General features: G+C 36.1%; 1 protein-coding gene across 5 annotated transcripts in view; it reads left to right on the top strand.

Moving 5' to 3' along the window:
• Positions 1 to 14,479, top strand: part of LOC149554800 (uncharacterized) — a 309,622-nt gene that overhangs the window by 93,024 nt on the left and 202,119 nt on the right. For all 5 annotated transcript variants that reach the window (XR_016364417.1, XM_089828801.1, XM_089828800.1 and 2 more), the window contains exons 7-8: positions 4,275 to 4,346; positions 4,524 to 4,595. Coding sequence is in view for 4 of the 5 variants with exons in the window: in XM_089828801.1 (XP_089684927.1) it covers positions 4,275 to 4,346; positions 4,524 to 4,595 (144 nt within the window). In the remaining variant the exon portion in view is untranslated. The remainder of the gene's footprint in view (positions 1 to 4,274; positions 4,347 to 4,523; positions 4,596 to 14,479) is intronic.

Below are 14,479 nucleotides of genomic sequence, written 5' to 3' on the forward strand. Positions count from 1 at the left end.
CTAAGGTATAATGGGAAAAATGAAATAAAGCCAGGAAATTTTAAAGTTCGATGGCTAGGACCATTTAGAATATCAGAGATAAAGGAGAATGGAGCAATAAAGTTATCTACTTTAGATAATAAACCTATTAGAGACTTATTAAATGGGACTAAGTTAAAAGGATATTAGGAGAGAAATAAATTAACAAGCACTTATTTTATAAGTATAGAAAAAGAACAAGTATGCAAAACAAAAAGTAAGAGCAATGAAGGAGAAAAACTTAAACCGAGTCAATATAAAGAGAGTGAGTTACAAACCATACTTACCATAGTAGTGGAGGAAGCACAGCCGTACATCCTAAACGAGCAGAGGAAGGAACAACCGTACGAACGCCCATACAACAGGAGGGAAGCATAGCAGGAAGGTGTATGAAAGGGTTAGCTATACGGATGAAGAAGGGAGTGCGGATATTCGTACGATAGCAAAAGGTATTTGTACGGCAGTGACAGGCATTCATACGACAGCGGAGGACATCCGTATGACAATGGCAAGTATTCTTACTGAAGACATCCGTACAACAAACAATACCACATGGGATTTCTGTCTAGCAGGTAATAGGGGGAGTTTGAAAGGCATCCGTACGTAAGGCAACATCCGTACAGGAGGAAGAGGTAACATCCATACGTGAGGAGTCCATACAACGACAGAAGGCATTACAAGCAGCCGTACATATCAATTCTAAGATAGAGGAAGGGCCCTACTAATGATTAGTCCATACCACATTTTCACAAGTGAAAGTTGCAAGCAGTCACATTACAAGAACAGGTCGTACAGCTTGTACAGGTGGCATATACAAACAGTTAAAGAGATCTGGGAATTGATGCATCAACACAAAATGGTGAAATTAAGCATAGGAAATCCGAGCAGAGGAAACAGTATCGACTCCAAAAAGAAGAAACCTGTGGCATTGAAAGAAAAGGAGGTAAGGAAGATGACAAAAAGTAAAGGGAAAGTGGCACGGAAAATCACAATCACAGCTGAGAATATTACATATGAAAGTGTGATGGGAAGTGATTGCAGAACTTGGCGGGAAAAAGCAGAAGCGAATCATCCTTTGAAGAAGGCGTTATGCACAACAGAAGTAGATAAAATCATTTTCATGCCGATTTTTGAATTAAAAGAGCTTGAACCTATACTACGAAATTTAATCATAGGGTATGAGAAATCATGTCATAAATCTACAGTACAGTATATCTAGCAACAGGTGACTGTTTCTTATTCAACAGAAGAAATAAGTAGGGTTTTTAGAATACCCTATAGAGGGTAGGAACTGGAAAAAACCCCTATGACAGTAGAAGACAAGAAGTGGTTAAAACTAATGTGCCGAAAAGGTCTAACAAGTCTAGAATGATGAATGGCGATGTATTGTAGATTTGGTAAAAAGCAAGCTCACAACAGGCAGCCACACTTTTGACATTGTCCTTTGGATGTTGCCTGTAGTGGAGGGTCGTTGTAAAGGACAGACTTATAATTGGGCTCAATTTCTTTTTGACAGGCTTTGAGAATTCATGGAGCTGAAACACAAAGCCTTTTACATGCCTCATCATGTTGTAGCCTTATTTTTAGGAGTAGTACGCACTTAGGTGAGCAGTAAGCATCGAGGAACACTGGTACCGGCTAATAGTGTGGAGCCCTACAAGCCGGCTATGACATAATGGCTCCATATGGATACCATGGGTGTAGGTTCTCAAAATGGTGGCGAACCAAAGAAAAAGAAACCCAAACAAATAGCGGTGATTGAAGAAGAGGAAGAGGATGAAGAAAGTTCAGAAGAAGAGGGCAGCGATACCGATTCATCTTCATCTGACTCACAAGAGGCGGAGATCCGCCTAAGTCATCTGTAGGGGACTCCACAGGTGGTTACTTTTTTACCACCTATGGAGGGGCCACTTCCAACAGGAGTATCAGAATCTCTTGAGATTTATTAGAATCCGCCTGGTGATCCGAACAGAATTAATGCAACAAAGAATTCCAATCCAACTCAAGCAAGAGTCAAGGAAGAAATAGGTGGTAGGCAACAAATTCCGACATGGGGGGCTTCTAGAATATCACTCCCGAGGATGGCGCCACTTATCTTTCGGGAACAACACTCCCATACTAAAGTCATAGATTTGAGGTGCCAAACAAAGTGTGCCCATAAAGTAAGATTGCAAACACCTCTAGGGCCATAAGTAGTACATCCAGTTGCTCTTGTAGTACCTAGTAGGAGTAGTGGATCAACAACAAAAGGAAATCCACACTCAGGAAAGTATGACACCTGGGGCTATGGTTGACACGGTGCTAGAGGAGGCTGACGAGTTACTTGAGGAAGAAGCCATGGTGTCTTCCCCTCTACAGGGAGTTGCTGAGGAACAGGTAGAGATACAAAGCGAGTGTGGGGAACCTCTGGACAACTTCTTTTGCTGCCAAGGCAAAAGTGGTTTTATCTGAGTTGCATGTCATGGAGCATTCTACCAGGGAGCTCATGTAGCAGGCTAGGTCTCAAAATTTGGAAGCTGTCCTAAGAGCAGCAGAAGCATTGGCTGCATTTATGCGGACTGGTTGCCATGTAGATTGGTAACTCTTAGCACAGAGTGGATATTTAGAGGAAGACATGGCCACTACATGGACAAGCAGTTCTATCATTTTCCGCGGGCCGGAACAATTGCCACCTCTCCTGGAAGCCCTTGTGGCTATGGAAGTTGCCTTTCGGGGAACTTTCTTGGAACTTCAACAGGAAAAAAAAGCCTGGCCAAGGCATGGGGACTAGAAAGGCAGAATCTTCAAGACAATTGGGAAGCGGAAAAAGTTACCATGTACGAAGATTGGAAAATAAAGAAAACTGAATTGGAAAGCAAGCTTGCCACAACAGAAACCAATAAGATGGACGCTTTAAGGGTGCTGCAAGGTGTGTTGACAAAACAAAAGACAGCTGAACGGGACTTGCAATGACTACGGGGAGCACCAAGCACAGGGATGTCTTCTCATCCTTCTTGAAGTCAAAGTTTGTTTTTGTTGTTTTCATATTTCACAGTCGCTTGGAAGATGACTTCTCTTTTTTGGGGGGATAGATGTAGTCAGAATAAAGTAACTATTGTGTTTAGTACTTGTTATAGTTAGTTGGGCGGGATAGCTAGAAGGTGAGGGAATGTGTTGGTTGGTTTCCAACCAACTGACCCTTCTATAAGTACTTGGAACGTTGTCAATGTACTCATGTTGATTTTTGTTATTAATAAAGAAATCATTTCCTCACCTGCTGGTATTGTGGTATGAATGGTATGTTTTGTGTTTTACTTCATATGCATCTCAATTGGGCAATTCTTTATGGTTAGCATATTATATCTCTGTGAACTTGAGATACTTCCTCTCTACATAAGGTGAGAAACAGTTGTAGTGGAGCCTTAGAAGGCAGCCTGAATTTTCACCAAGATCATGAGTTAATCACAAGCAAATTTACCTTATGGGGCTTATTAATGTTTACAATTTTCAGTAATCTATGTATTAGAAGCAGAGAAAGGGGAGGCAGATTTCTTTATATTATAATTGACGAAGTAGAAGAGGTTTTCTGTATTGACAGGTGACAAATAATAGTACATTTATGTGTAATGTGGAGAGAAGGAAGTCAGATATGTGCTTTCAAATACCATAATTGTGTATCAGTATAATGTACTTCCATTAGGAGTTCCTTGCAGTGTCTTTACTGTTTAAACAGAAGTGATTTTCTACATGTTATTTCAAACATTAAATCCTATATAATTACAATTTTTTTTCAGATCTAACCTTGGGTCAAGCACATAAATAAAAATTTCTAATCTTCCCATTCATCGCAAGCTCCAAGTGTTCCACTTTTAATTTTGAAAAAGTCTGAATGGTATTTAATTAAAAAATATCAGGATTAAATTTTGCGATTTGAATGGTTCGCTACAGTTCCAACTGTAGAAAATGATCTTTTTTAATGACTACTATGGATGAGAACTGTGTACTAGATTTGTATTTTTAATTTTATTAGGTTTTATTCCCTATTTAACTTTGCGCTTTGTTGTTTTTATGCAGTTAAGGTTATCTTGAAAGGTGCATAATTTACATTATAGTACAGAAAACTGATTATTGAGGGCAGTTTTTTGGTTAAATTAGAAGAGAGAACCAAGAATTCGTATTTGGTCTTTGAGGTCAAAAAGACATTAAGATTTAGGCAACACATGTTTTAATTATCTGTTTTCATATGTTCTTAACTTACAGCATCTTCAATGTTTAAGGTATTTGGGCAATTGCTCCTTCTCTGGGCGCATCCCGGCTGAGATTATAAAACTTTATAAGCTCAAAGTCTTGTACGTATTTTGCATTTTTTATTAAGTTATATTCTTTTGTTAAAACATGAATGGATAGTGTTGAACAAACTGGAGATGAGTGTAAATTTAAGTAATGAAGAACTTGCTTAATCATTTGGAAGCATGAAAGACTTGCTCGGACTATCAGCCAAACAATTACTTTTTTGGTGACAACAGGTCAATGTGGGGCAATTTTATCAATACTACAATTCCAGTTGAGTTGAGCAAATTGTCAAATCTTAAAATACTGTAAGTTTTGTTTCCTACTTTTGACTTGAATTATGCTTCTATTCACATATTTAAAATAAAGGCCTCTGTAGCAGTGGTTTTTTGCAAGCAATTTTGTAAATGTGAATAAATAAAAGATCATTTCAAGAAAATGATTAAGTATAGAATAAAAAATGCCTTACGGTCTTTTTGAACGGATCTTCGAAGCATATATAATCTTGATGTTGTACTCATTAAGATGGCACTTCCTTCAGAATCCATTATATCCATTTGTTCACCAAAGAGTATTGTCTAGATTTTTGTGTTTGTATTTTAACTATTCATGAGTTTTATGCCTTAAATCACGATTCTGATCTTAATTTTTGATAAAACAATGTTGTAAAATAAAATAAAACATGAACTCTCAGAGGCAATGAAAAAGTTTGAGTAAATCAATAAAAAGTAAATTGTAATAAAAAAGAAAAGCTTATTTAATTGGAAGGCATATGTTGTAATCTTTATTCATGCTTTTATTTGTTCATTTTCTGCATATACTAACACTTTATTTATTTTCCCAATATTAAAGGTTAGTCGAATAACATTTAACAAAAGCTGACCTAAGATCCCTTAATTTGTAAGTACATCCATCTAAAATTAAAATAGCCACAGTTCAAAAACTTGGGAAAAATTTTGAATATTAAAAAAACACAAACTTGTAACTTATCTTAAAACCATGCGTAAAAATGAATTTATAATGGTTATAACTTGTAAGTAGTTTTTTCTTCATTTATAGATTGAAAATGAGTTCAATTCACATCAGAATGTTATATGGTGATAAATTACATATTTAAACTATTATTTTGCAAATTTTATTTGTGGAAAGCATGGGCTGAAAACAATATAGGGTAGGGTTGTAGGGTGTAGCCCTTGCTGCCAAGCCATAATCATGGAATTTAAAACCACACAAACCTTGTGGTGCATGCTTGAATGTTCGGAAAAAAGAGCACAAATGATTGCAAGAATTGATGTGAAAAATGATAAAACTTAGTAACTTTTTTGGAAGTGTGTAATGACCCTCCTCAAATCTGCCCTCAAAAATGCTGATGAAAGCTCAAGGAATTTCATCAAACAATTCACATGCAAGGGACGTATGACTGATATAGTATTTCAGCTAGCTTCAAATGACTTTTTTACAATTTGCATCAATGAAAATCTTGTGCTAGAAGACTACAATGGACTACACAATGACCTAACATGAGTGTGGTACTAATTTTGACAATATTCAGTGCATATATATGATCTAAGCATGAGAAATGAACACCTACAACCAACTGGCATTTTTGCAAACAGTTGGTATGCAAACTAACTAGCTGATAAATAATGATATTAAATTGCTTAAATGACACTAGCAACTATTATCTTCTTAATTGCAATGAAAATTGCAATGCTCATGAAATATGGCCAAGACTTTGGCATTTACATGGATTACAAAATGATAATGCTGGTATAATGCACACTTACAGCTGAAAGCTTATAACATCTTAAAAAACAATACTAACAAAAGAACTTGGTTGTAGATGGCTGAAATAATTTCCTTCTATGCTGCCCCTTCTGCTTTGTTTTTTTCAAACTGCTTTTTCGGCCTGCTTTTTCGTACCCGCTTTTTCAGCCTGCTTTTTCGGTTCCGCTTTTTCGGACTGCTACTATGTTGAATCTCAAGACCATATCTTTCAATGGCGTCAAGATTTCCAGCTTAAAGGGATTTCGTCTTCCAAACTATTGAGACATAATCTCCAGAAAATTTCTCAATTTCTTTGATATTTCCGATCATGAATAAATGAGAGCTATCCTCTTTCTTTTAATCCCTTCCTCACTTGCTCCACGCTTCCGTCTTGCCAATGTGGGATAATACATGACTTTTAATATTACTTCTTTTTTTCTTTTTACAAAGTCCATGTATGTACTCAAAAGGGGGACTCTTGATTTTTATAAAGTGACTTTATGAAACATTATAATATTTAATTTAAATAGTCACTTTACCGTTGTAACTTCAAACATTAAAATAATATACCAAATAAACTCAAAATCCCACATATAATAGCTCATTAGAAAGAGCTCAACAAAACCCATCTCATCCTGTCACCGAAAATTGAAGGCACTGCATCCCCCTATTGGCTTACTAAAAATAGTAAGTCTTCCTGACAACCCAACAAACGAACTCCGTTTGGCCTGTAATTAAATTTGACTAGGCCAAATAACCTCAAGATCCCTTTTGAAGTCCTGGTTAGCCCTCGGGACCATACAAGAATGGGCTAACGACAACATACCTCCAAACTGGCTAACTGGGGGACATTACAAAGTGGACTATCTTACTTCAGTTGTGGCCATGGTTTTCTACCAAACTCATGAGTTAGTTACAAGCTTTGTGTAAATCACAAGTACTCACGATTCTTGCAAATTATTTGCAAGTTGTTGAATGATGGTTATAACTCTAATTGTGAAAAATGGGTGTTCAATTTAGCTGAACAAATGTCTCAAATGAATAACAAAGATGTTTGATTTAATTTGAAGGATTAGGAAAAACTTGGTAGGCTCTGCAACCTATACGTAGAGCCTGCCTATCTGCTTTTACTCCTCTATCAGAAGTATGGGTATGGTCTCCCCATGTACCAACTAGCATTCACCTTCTTCACAATTTGGGTTTCCTTCAACTTCACATTCTTCTCCATTCTTTCAAGAGTTCACATGCTAGAAGAAGGTTTCTACAAACCCTAGCCTTCTAAAGTCTGCTTCCGACACTATTGGGATGGATGTCTGATGCAAGTGGTCAGGGTACTGACAATGTAGATTTGGAGAGATCAACCCACAAGAGCACCTTAACAAGGTTTGAAAGTCCAAACAAGACCCAAGACCCCACACTTGCACCTTGACAACAAAAAATGGCTTAACACATGAAACCTACTCCAAACATGGGACCATAAACCAGACTCAAGGCATGTTGTTTTTACATCAGCATGGACAGGCTGACTGAATTTGAAGACCCCAAACTGAGAAAATGGCATAGTTCCTTCATTAAACCCTTGGATTCATAGTAGCCCAAGGAATGAGATTTTTGCCTCAATTTGATGACTTTGGATTGAAACAAGGAAACCAATCACCAAGAGGGTTGTTATTTCAAATGTACTCCAAGACCCCAAAGTGCTGATAGCATATGAACAAGAATGCTGACATAACCCGTGAGGACAGCAACTAGGCCTAACGGGCTAATTAGGGCGCTGTTACAAAGGAAGTACTATTTAGACACGTGCCAAAGACACCAAACCAATTGGATAGGTTGGGGAATGTTCCAAATAGTCTAAATCCAAATTTGGAGGCTTTGGAAATGAGTTTAAGGGTCCCAAATGCTGACTGCAGCAAAACAGTGAGTTGGTGCATACATGGTATATGCACCTAGGGCATCATATTTCTCCCTTGTCCCTGCATGTTAGCACCTGAGACCAAAAGAATCTCAAAGAGCATTAAGAGTACAAGGATTCCACCAAAGGCCATTAATTTCCTATGGTGGAATCTTAAGTTATGAAACAATTTCTTCCAAAACCTTAGAAACCCTAAAAATCCGGGCTGTTTTCACAAAAATAGGTGTAACTTGAGTTATGTAGAGTCTCAGAACCTCAAACCAGTTTCATTGGAAAGCCAACTAAAAGGTGCATCCAGCAGTACCAGACTCAACCTCCTATGCATCCGTACATGTCCGTACCATTTAGAAAACTCGCTCAGAATGCAGAAAACAGGGTTGCTTTTATTGATTTCAATGCCAAAAACTTACATTCTACCTTCCACCCGCCTGAAAGGGCTATATGAAGGTCTTCCCCGACTGATTCAACCAAATTTGAAAGGTTGTGACTGATGGGGGAGTGATTACAAACAATTTTTTTTGATTATGCAAAAAGTTGTAAAGTTGCATAGCAACTTTTGCAACTTTTAGTACGTTTTTACATCTTAAAGCTTTAAAGGCATTGTAACTGTCCAAATGAGTCCTAAATGACTTAATACAACTAATAGATCCTAGATTATAAGGAAATGCATCCAATTACATAGATTTGTGCCCTTGTGACCTCATTGAGCAACGAGTTCATAAAGCACCCAAATTGCTAATGGGCCACCCAAAAGGGTTAAAGTGAACCTAAGAGTCTAGAATAATTGTCTTATTGAAAACATGGAAAATAAACTTGAACAAGGTCATAAATGACCCAAACAACCTTATTTCATTATTCCATGTGAGAGTGCTCCTGCACTAATGTCTTTGGGCCATTGTCCTTCAAGCAAGCCATCGAGGGGAGGAGTGTAGTCCCTAAAGGAGCGAAGACCATTAGATGTGAGGCGCAAGGGCTCAGAGAACCACATTGTGGGAGATAGAGGTAAGTTACCCGAATTAAAGAGTCCATCAAGCATTACCCCTGAGAATCAGCAACTGTATGTTGAGAAGTATCCCCAAAGTCATAGATGCCCTTCCATTCCCTCGTTGCCTACACTTTAACCAAAGAACTCAGATGCTGTAATGAACTCTTTTTGAGGGTCCATCATTTTTCTATGACTTTCCTTCTATTTATATTATTCTCGTGATGATTTTGATAATCTTCTTTTCATTGATCGGAGTTGCCTCTTGAACTATACATTTTCCGTATTTCTGAATCCCAATCACCTCCTCTAATATAGTTCGATTGGTCTCAAAAAAAAAAAATGTTCGCATTGTCTATGAATGTGAGGTATCTTCCTTCGCTTGAAGTTTCCATTTATCTCTGCACTAATGCTATGGTCTCTCCTTATTACCGCTGAAGATATCAGTTGATTATTTATTTCTGAATGTTGGCTTTCCTTGTTCCATAGTAGATCCTGCTCGATGTAATGTATTTCTCTGTCCATTATTTTTTTGACCACCTCTCCCTGGTAAAATCCCTTATGTTGTTCTTCATATCTTCACTTTTATACATGTTGCTCGGTATTGGCCAATAGTCACATCCGTAGGTGTTAACTAATTAATTATATCATATATTATTATTATTATATTTTATTAAATATTATGGTTATCATATTAAATATGTTATATAAACATATATAATACCATATTGTATTATCATTAATTCTTGTATCATTAATAAATATAATATTATATTGAATAGTTTATTAATTAACTTATTATCATTAGCTATTAATATGATATATATTCAAATGTAATAATATTTGAATATATTATAATCTTTATTGATTTATAATGTAATTATAATAATTATTATTATTTGTTTATTATTAAAATATATGTCAAAATCAAGGATATTACAAATGATATCATAACATTATTCTGGAGTATGATCATCTCATAATATTTCATTATAAAGTTATTATTGTTATTATGAATAATATCAATTTAGGAATAATTAAATAGGATTATTTATATTATAGAATTAAATAAATATTGGTCTATATAGTTTATCATTATTATTCTTTTTGTGAGAAATCAATAAGAATATAGGAATTATTATAGTTTATCTAATTATAGGATTCTCTTTAGGAGGGGTCATGACAGTCCATCCCTCTCAAATTTGCTTGTCCTCAAGCAATAAACATTTTCATATTTGTTTCACCTTATATAACGAAATTGATTACTAGATCCCATTCAAATTTTTACTTGTAATATTACTTCATTCTATTCTATAAAAGAGCTACACGTGCAGGATATACATTAATACAATGAACCACATAGAACATGAATTCACTCAAATCATGAAGTACATATAACACATAAACATATACATGGTTTTTTATATAGTCATAAATAGATTAAATACACGTAGTATACAAATTATGATATGTACATATAAATCATGTGTAAAGATACATGAATACACATGGAGCATGAATCATATATTGAGAATGAAGCTAAGGATTTTAATATAAAACATGCAGTAAACATGTCAAACGTAAGGAAATAAATTCATGGTGAACACCAAAGATATGAAGCAATACACTCAAATACACACCAAACATGTAATGCATGGAATAGTGCTCATTGGACACATAAATCATAAGTACATGTTATGCACGTAAGTCATGAAGCAAAAATTAACAATACATGAGTACATGTAAGGCATGGCTAATGAAAATGAATGCACCTAGCACATACATAATGTAATGTACAAAGCATACTTAGGAATTCATACAAATCATGAGGTATACATTAGTGTATATCATGCACATGAGCTTACATAAGTCAAGGAGAATACATATGAATAAAGCATGTACATTAGTTCAATTAAGTCGTTGAGTATATATGCAGACACATCTAGAACATAAGGGATTAAAGCATAGAAATGAGTTTTATGAAGTATTCATAGAGGCATCTATGAAGAGTGTGAAGGATATATTCAAGGCACGAAGCATGAGGTAGACATATGAAAAGAGTATGTATTAAGCTCAGAATAACATATATAGTTATGGGTCTTATACACACAACCAAAGTAACGAGAATCGGAATCGTATCGGAATTGGCACGGCCGAATCGAATCGTGAATCGGGGGTGAATCGCCGGTGAATCGGCGATGAAACGGCAAATTTGAAAAAACCCTTTAAATGTAGAGATTTTAACAATTTAAGACTTATTTCATGCACCCTTTATTGAATATAATTTAAACACACTATAACATCATCAAATAGAAGTTGAAACTTAACATATATAAACATGGAAGTTTGTGTTTACCACATGGGGTAAAGAGTTTTTATAAGACAGCTTCACATCCAACACCTACTCCAAGTGCTTCAAAGCATATCACCCCTCTCGAAAGGCTTGCTCTATTGTTCTCTCCACCACAGACACTCCATGCCTGCAACAGCTTCAGGTCTCATCAACTGGTGAGACTTCCCACGACTGATAACCGCAGCGACTGGGGGTCTAGGGGGCAACGCCCCCAGCGGGGTCGAGGGGCAGCGCCCCGGGCGCGCTCCCTGTCGCGATACAGGGCGGGGTCGAGGGGCAACGCCCCCGTCGCCAAAACCAAATTTGCACTCTGAAACCCACACAAAACTATATGGAACACAGTGTTTTTGTGATTTTCTTCTGATCCCACACTCTTTCTGGGAACTGCTGATGTTTTACTACCTGATTATGTCTTTCCCTTCCCTTGGGCATCATCCGTTATGCATTCTAAACATTTTTTATTTGTCGTCGTTTTTTTTTTTAATTTTTTTTTTATAACCTATGGTTCTTCTTTTCTCTTCTCCTCTCTTCTAGTCATGCTTAACAATTAGAAGGCCCTTTAGGGTTATAACAAAGAGGAAAGGTAAAAAAGAAAGCAAAAAACATAAGTGATTTTTTTATTATTTCCAACTAAACATGCATGTTGTTGCCAGCCGATTTTTGGCGATTTCTAATGGCGATTCAGGCGATTTTTTGAGTGAATCGCCGATACATGCGATTCAGACGATTTTTTGAGTGAATTGCCGATACATGCGATTCACCCAATGAAATCGCCGATCACGATTTCCGACTCCAAAAAAATCGGGGTGCATGAATCTGATCGCTGAATCGGCGGTTCACGCGATTTCAGCGCGATTCTCGTTACTCTGCACACAACACATAAAGTGCATTTACTTAAAACATAAAGAACATTCATGAAGCCATATAAATGCACACAAGACAATACATATATGTCATACACTCAAAGCATGGGGTATCATACCCAGCATAAAGACATGAAGTAGTGCATAATTACACATCAACACATCACAGATAAAGATATAAATACACACCAAATTTTTTAAGACACGAAGAAATGCATAGGTATATGTCAAACACATAAGGAAAGAAGCACACAAACAATACACAAAACATACATGGGGAATGTGCTCATGAGTTACTCCTACACGAAGTTGCAACCATAACGTATACATATGAACATATGAGGACATGAGGAATACATGTGTTTGTGTAAAGACATGAGGTAGACACATTGAAAACACAAAGCATACACATTGATGCATGAAGACACAAAGTAGACACAAAGTATACACATTGATGCAAGAAGACATGAAGTAGACATGATGTAGACACATCATACATAACATTGATTAGTTCCTAAAGTTAACAATGCGCAATGACTATACTTCTTCATTAGGCTTATGAACCTTGCAACCACAAAATAAGCATCAGTACATGTATATAAATATATATAAACTTCAAAGAAATTCGAATAAAAATAAGTTAATCCAAGCTAGTTCCATACTAAGCCCAAGAGCGGAACTTTGGCCCCCTTGGCCCCGGTGGTGGGTGTTAGGCATCCACACGAGGTGGTCTACTTAGTGGATTGCTTGTTTGGCTAGAAAGGTTCTTGTGAAAAAGAGCCATTACTACCTTTCCCTTAACTAGCACTACAATAGGGTGTTTTCTCCTAATTGCAGACTCCACAGGAAGTGGTAGGGTTTCCTTTTCTTATTTACATAATCCTTTGGAATGAATCTTTCTCCCTTTCCTTATTACGATCATCATAAGATGGTAGATTTACGGTGCAGAGGGCGCATGAAACAAGCTCCAAGCGTATCCGACAAGTGCTCGAAATTACTCCGCCTCTCCCTCCGCCAACTTCCTACCTTAGGATATCATAATGTGGATGAGAAGATGAGTATTAAATTTAATTTACTTAGTTCATTTGAAAGATTTCTTCTTATACTACACAAACAACTTTCTCTCTCCTTGTTACGATCATCTTGATGGTAGAATGACGGTGCAGAGGGCGCGTGAAACAAGCTCCAAGCGATTCCGACAAGTGCTCGAAATTACTCCACATTTCCCTCCACCAACTCCCTATCTAAGATTATGTAATTTTCGATGAGAGATAGACTCTTTGTACTATAATTGAAATGTATTCTAATTACTATGTTTTCCTTAAATCAACATTTATTTATATTTCATTTTTTTTCCTTTTTCATATATATATATATATTTTTTTTTCCATTTATATAGCCCTTGAATATTTAATGATATATTACCTTGCGTATAATAAATGATTAAAGTGTATATATATTATGTTCATTATCATAATAATATAGTGAAGGAAATTAAATGTTTATTGTTTACATTTCCTTACCTTACATTGGATGGCTCTCATATATTAATGGGTCGGTTTTTCACTCAAGCTCATATATATTGCTGCACTTTATCTATTTAATAATAGAAATAAAATTTGAGAATGTATAGAAATTTAAAAATGTAACCATACCATATTCTTACCTTATTTGGGATTCAGCCCCACCTTCAATGCTTGTCTCAACGGCTCCAGTTTTTGTAATGAACCATTATACTACTATCCAAAGTTTTTGGATAAAGCTGCGCTGAAACCTTTAGCAAGCTTTGAGGTTAAATGACTTAATATTTCTATCTCCATTGTTCATGAGAGTCTTCCTCTTCTCAGATTGGCTTTTTACAACGAATAGTGGATGGACGTTTTTGTCTTTTCAATTCAATCCTTTTGAAGATAAATGTTTTTCACATTGAAATTTCATTTAGATTCAAATTTTTATTGCTTTTTAGGTAGGTAATGTTTGGTTTCTTCAATAAACACAAGCTTTTCAATCAGTTGTTGTCAATGCCACCTATTGGGAGTAATGTTGGCCCAGCATGCACATGCAAAAGATATCAATTATCATCGCTGCCTTCACCAACACCCATCTATCCACTATTATCAAATTCCATTCTCTATTCTTTTTGTTTTTTTTTCTATGCCAAAAAAACATAACTCTACCGTATAATAATTATCTATGCTTAACTTTAGGGTTGTAAAGTCAAATGTCGTTCACTGGATTTTGCATCTGCAACAGTTCAGCTTACATTCAAATACTAATTCATTCTTATCATGATAATTAGGGTTTCTTAAAGG

The sequence above is a fragment of the Cupressus sempervirens genome, chromosome 5 (assembly GCF_028749045.1).
Source record: "Cupressus sempervirens isolate cs-2001-9-10 chromosome 5, ASM2874904v1, whole genome shotgun sequence".
In the NCBI taxonomy this organism is placed as follows: domain Eukaryota; kingdom Viridiplantae; phylum Streptophyta; class Pinopsida; order Cupressales; family Cupressaceae; genus Cupressus; species Cupressus sempervirens.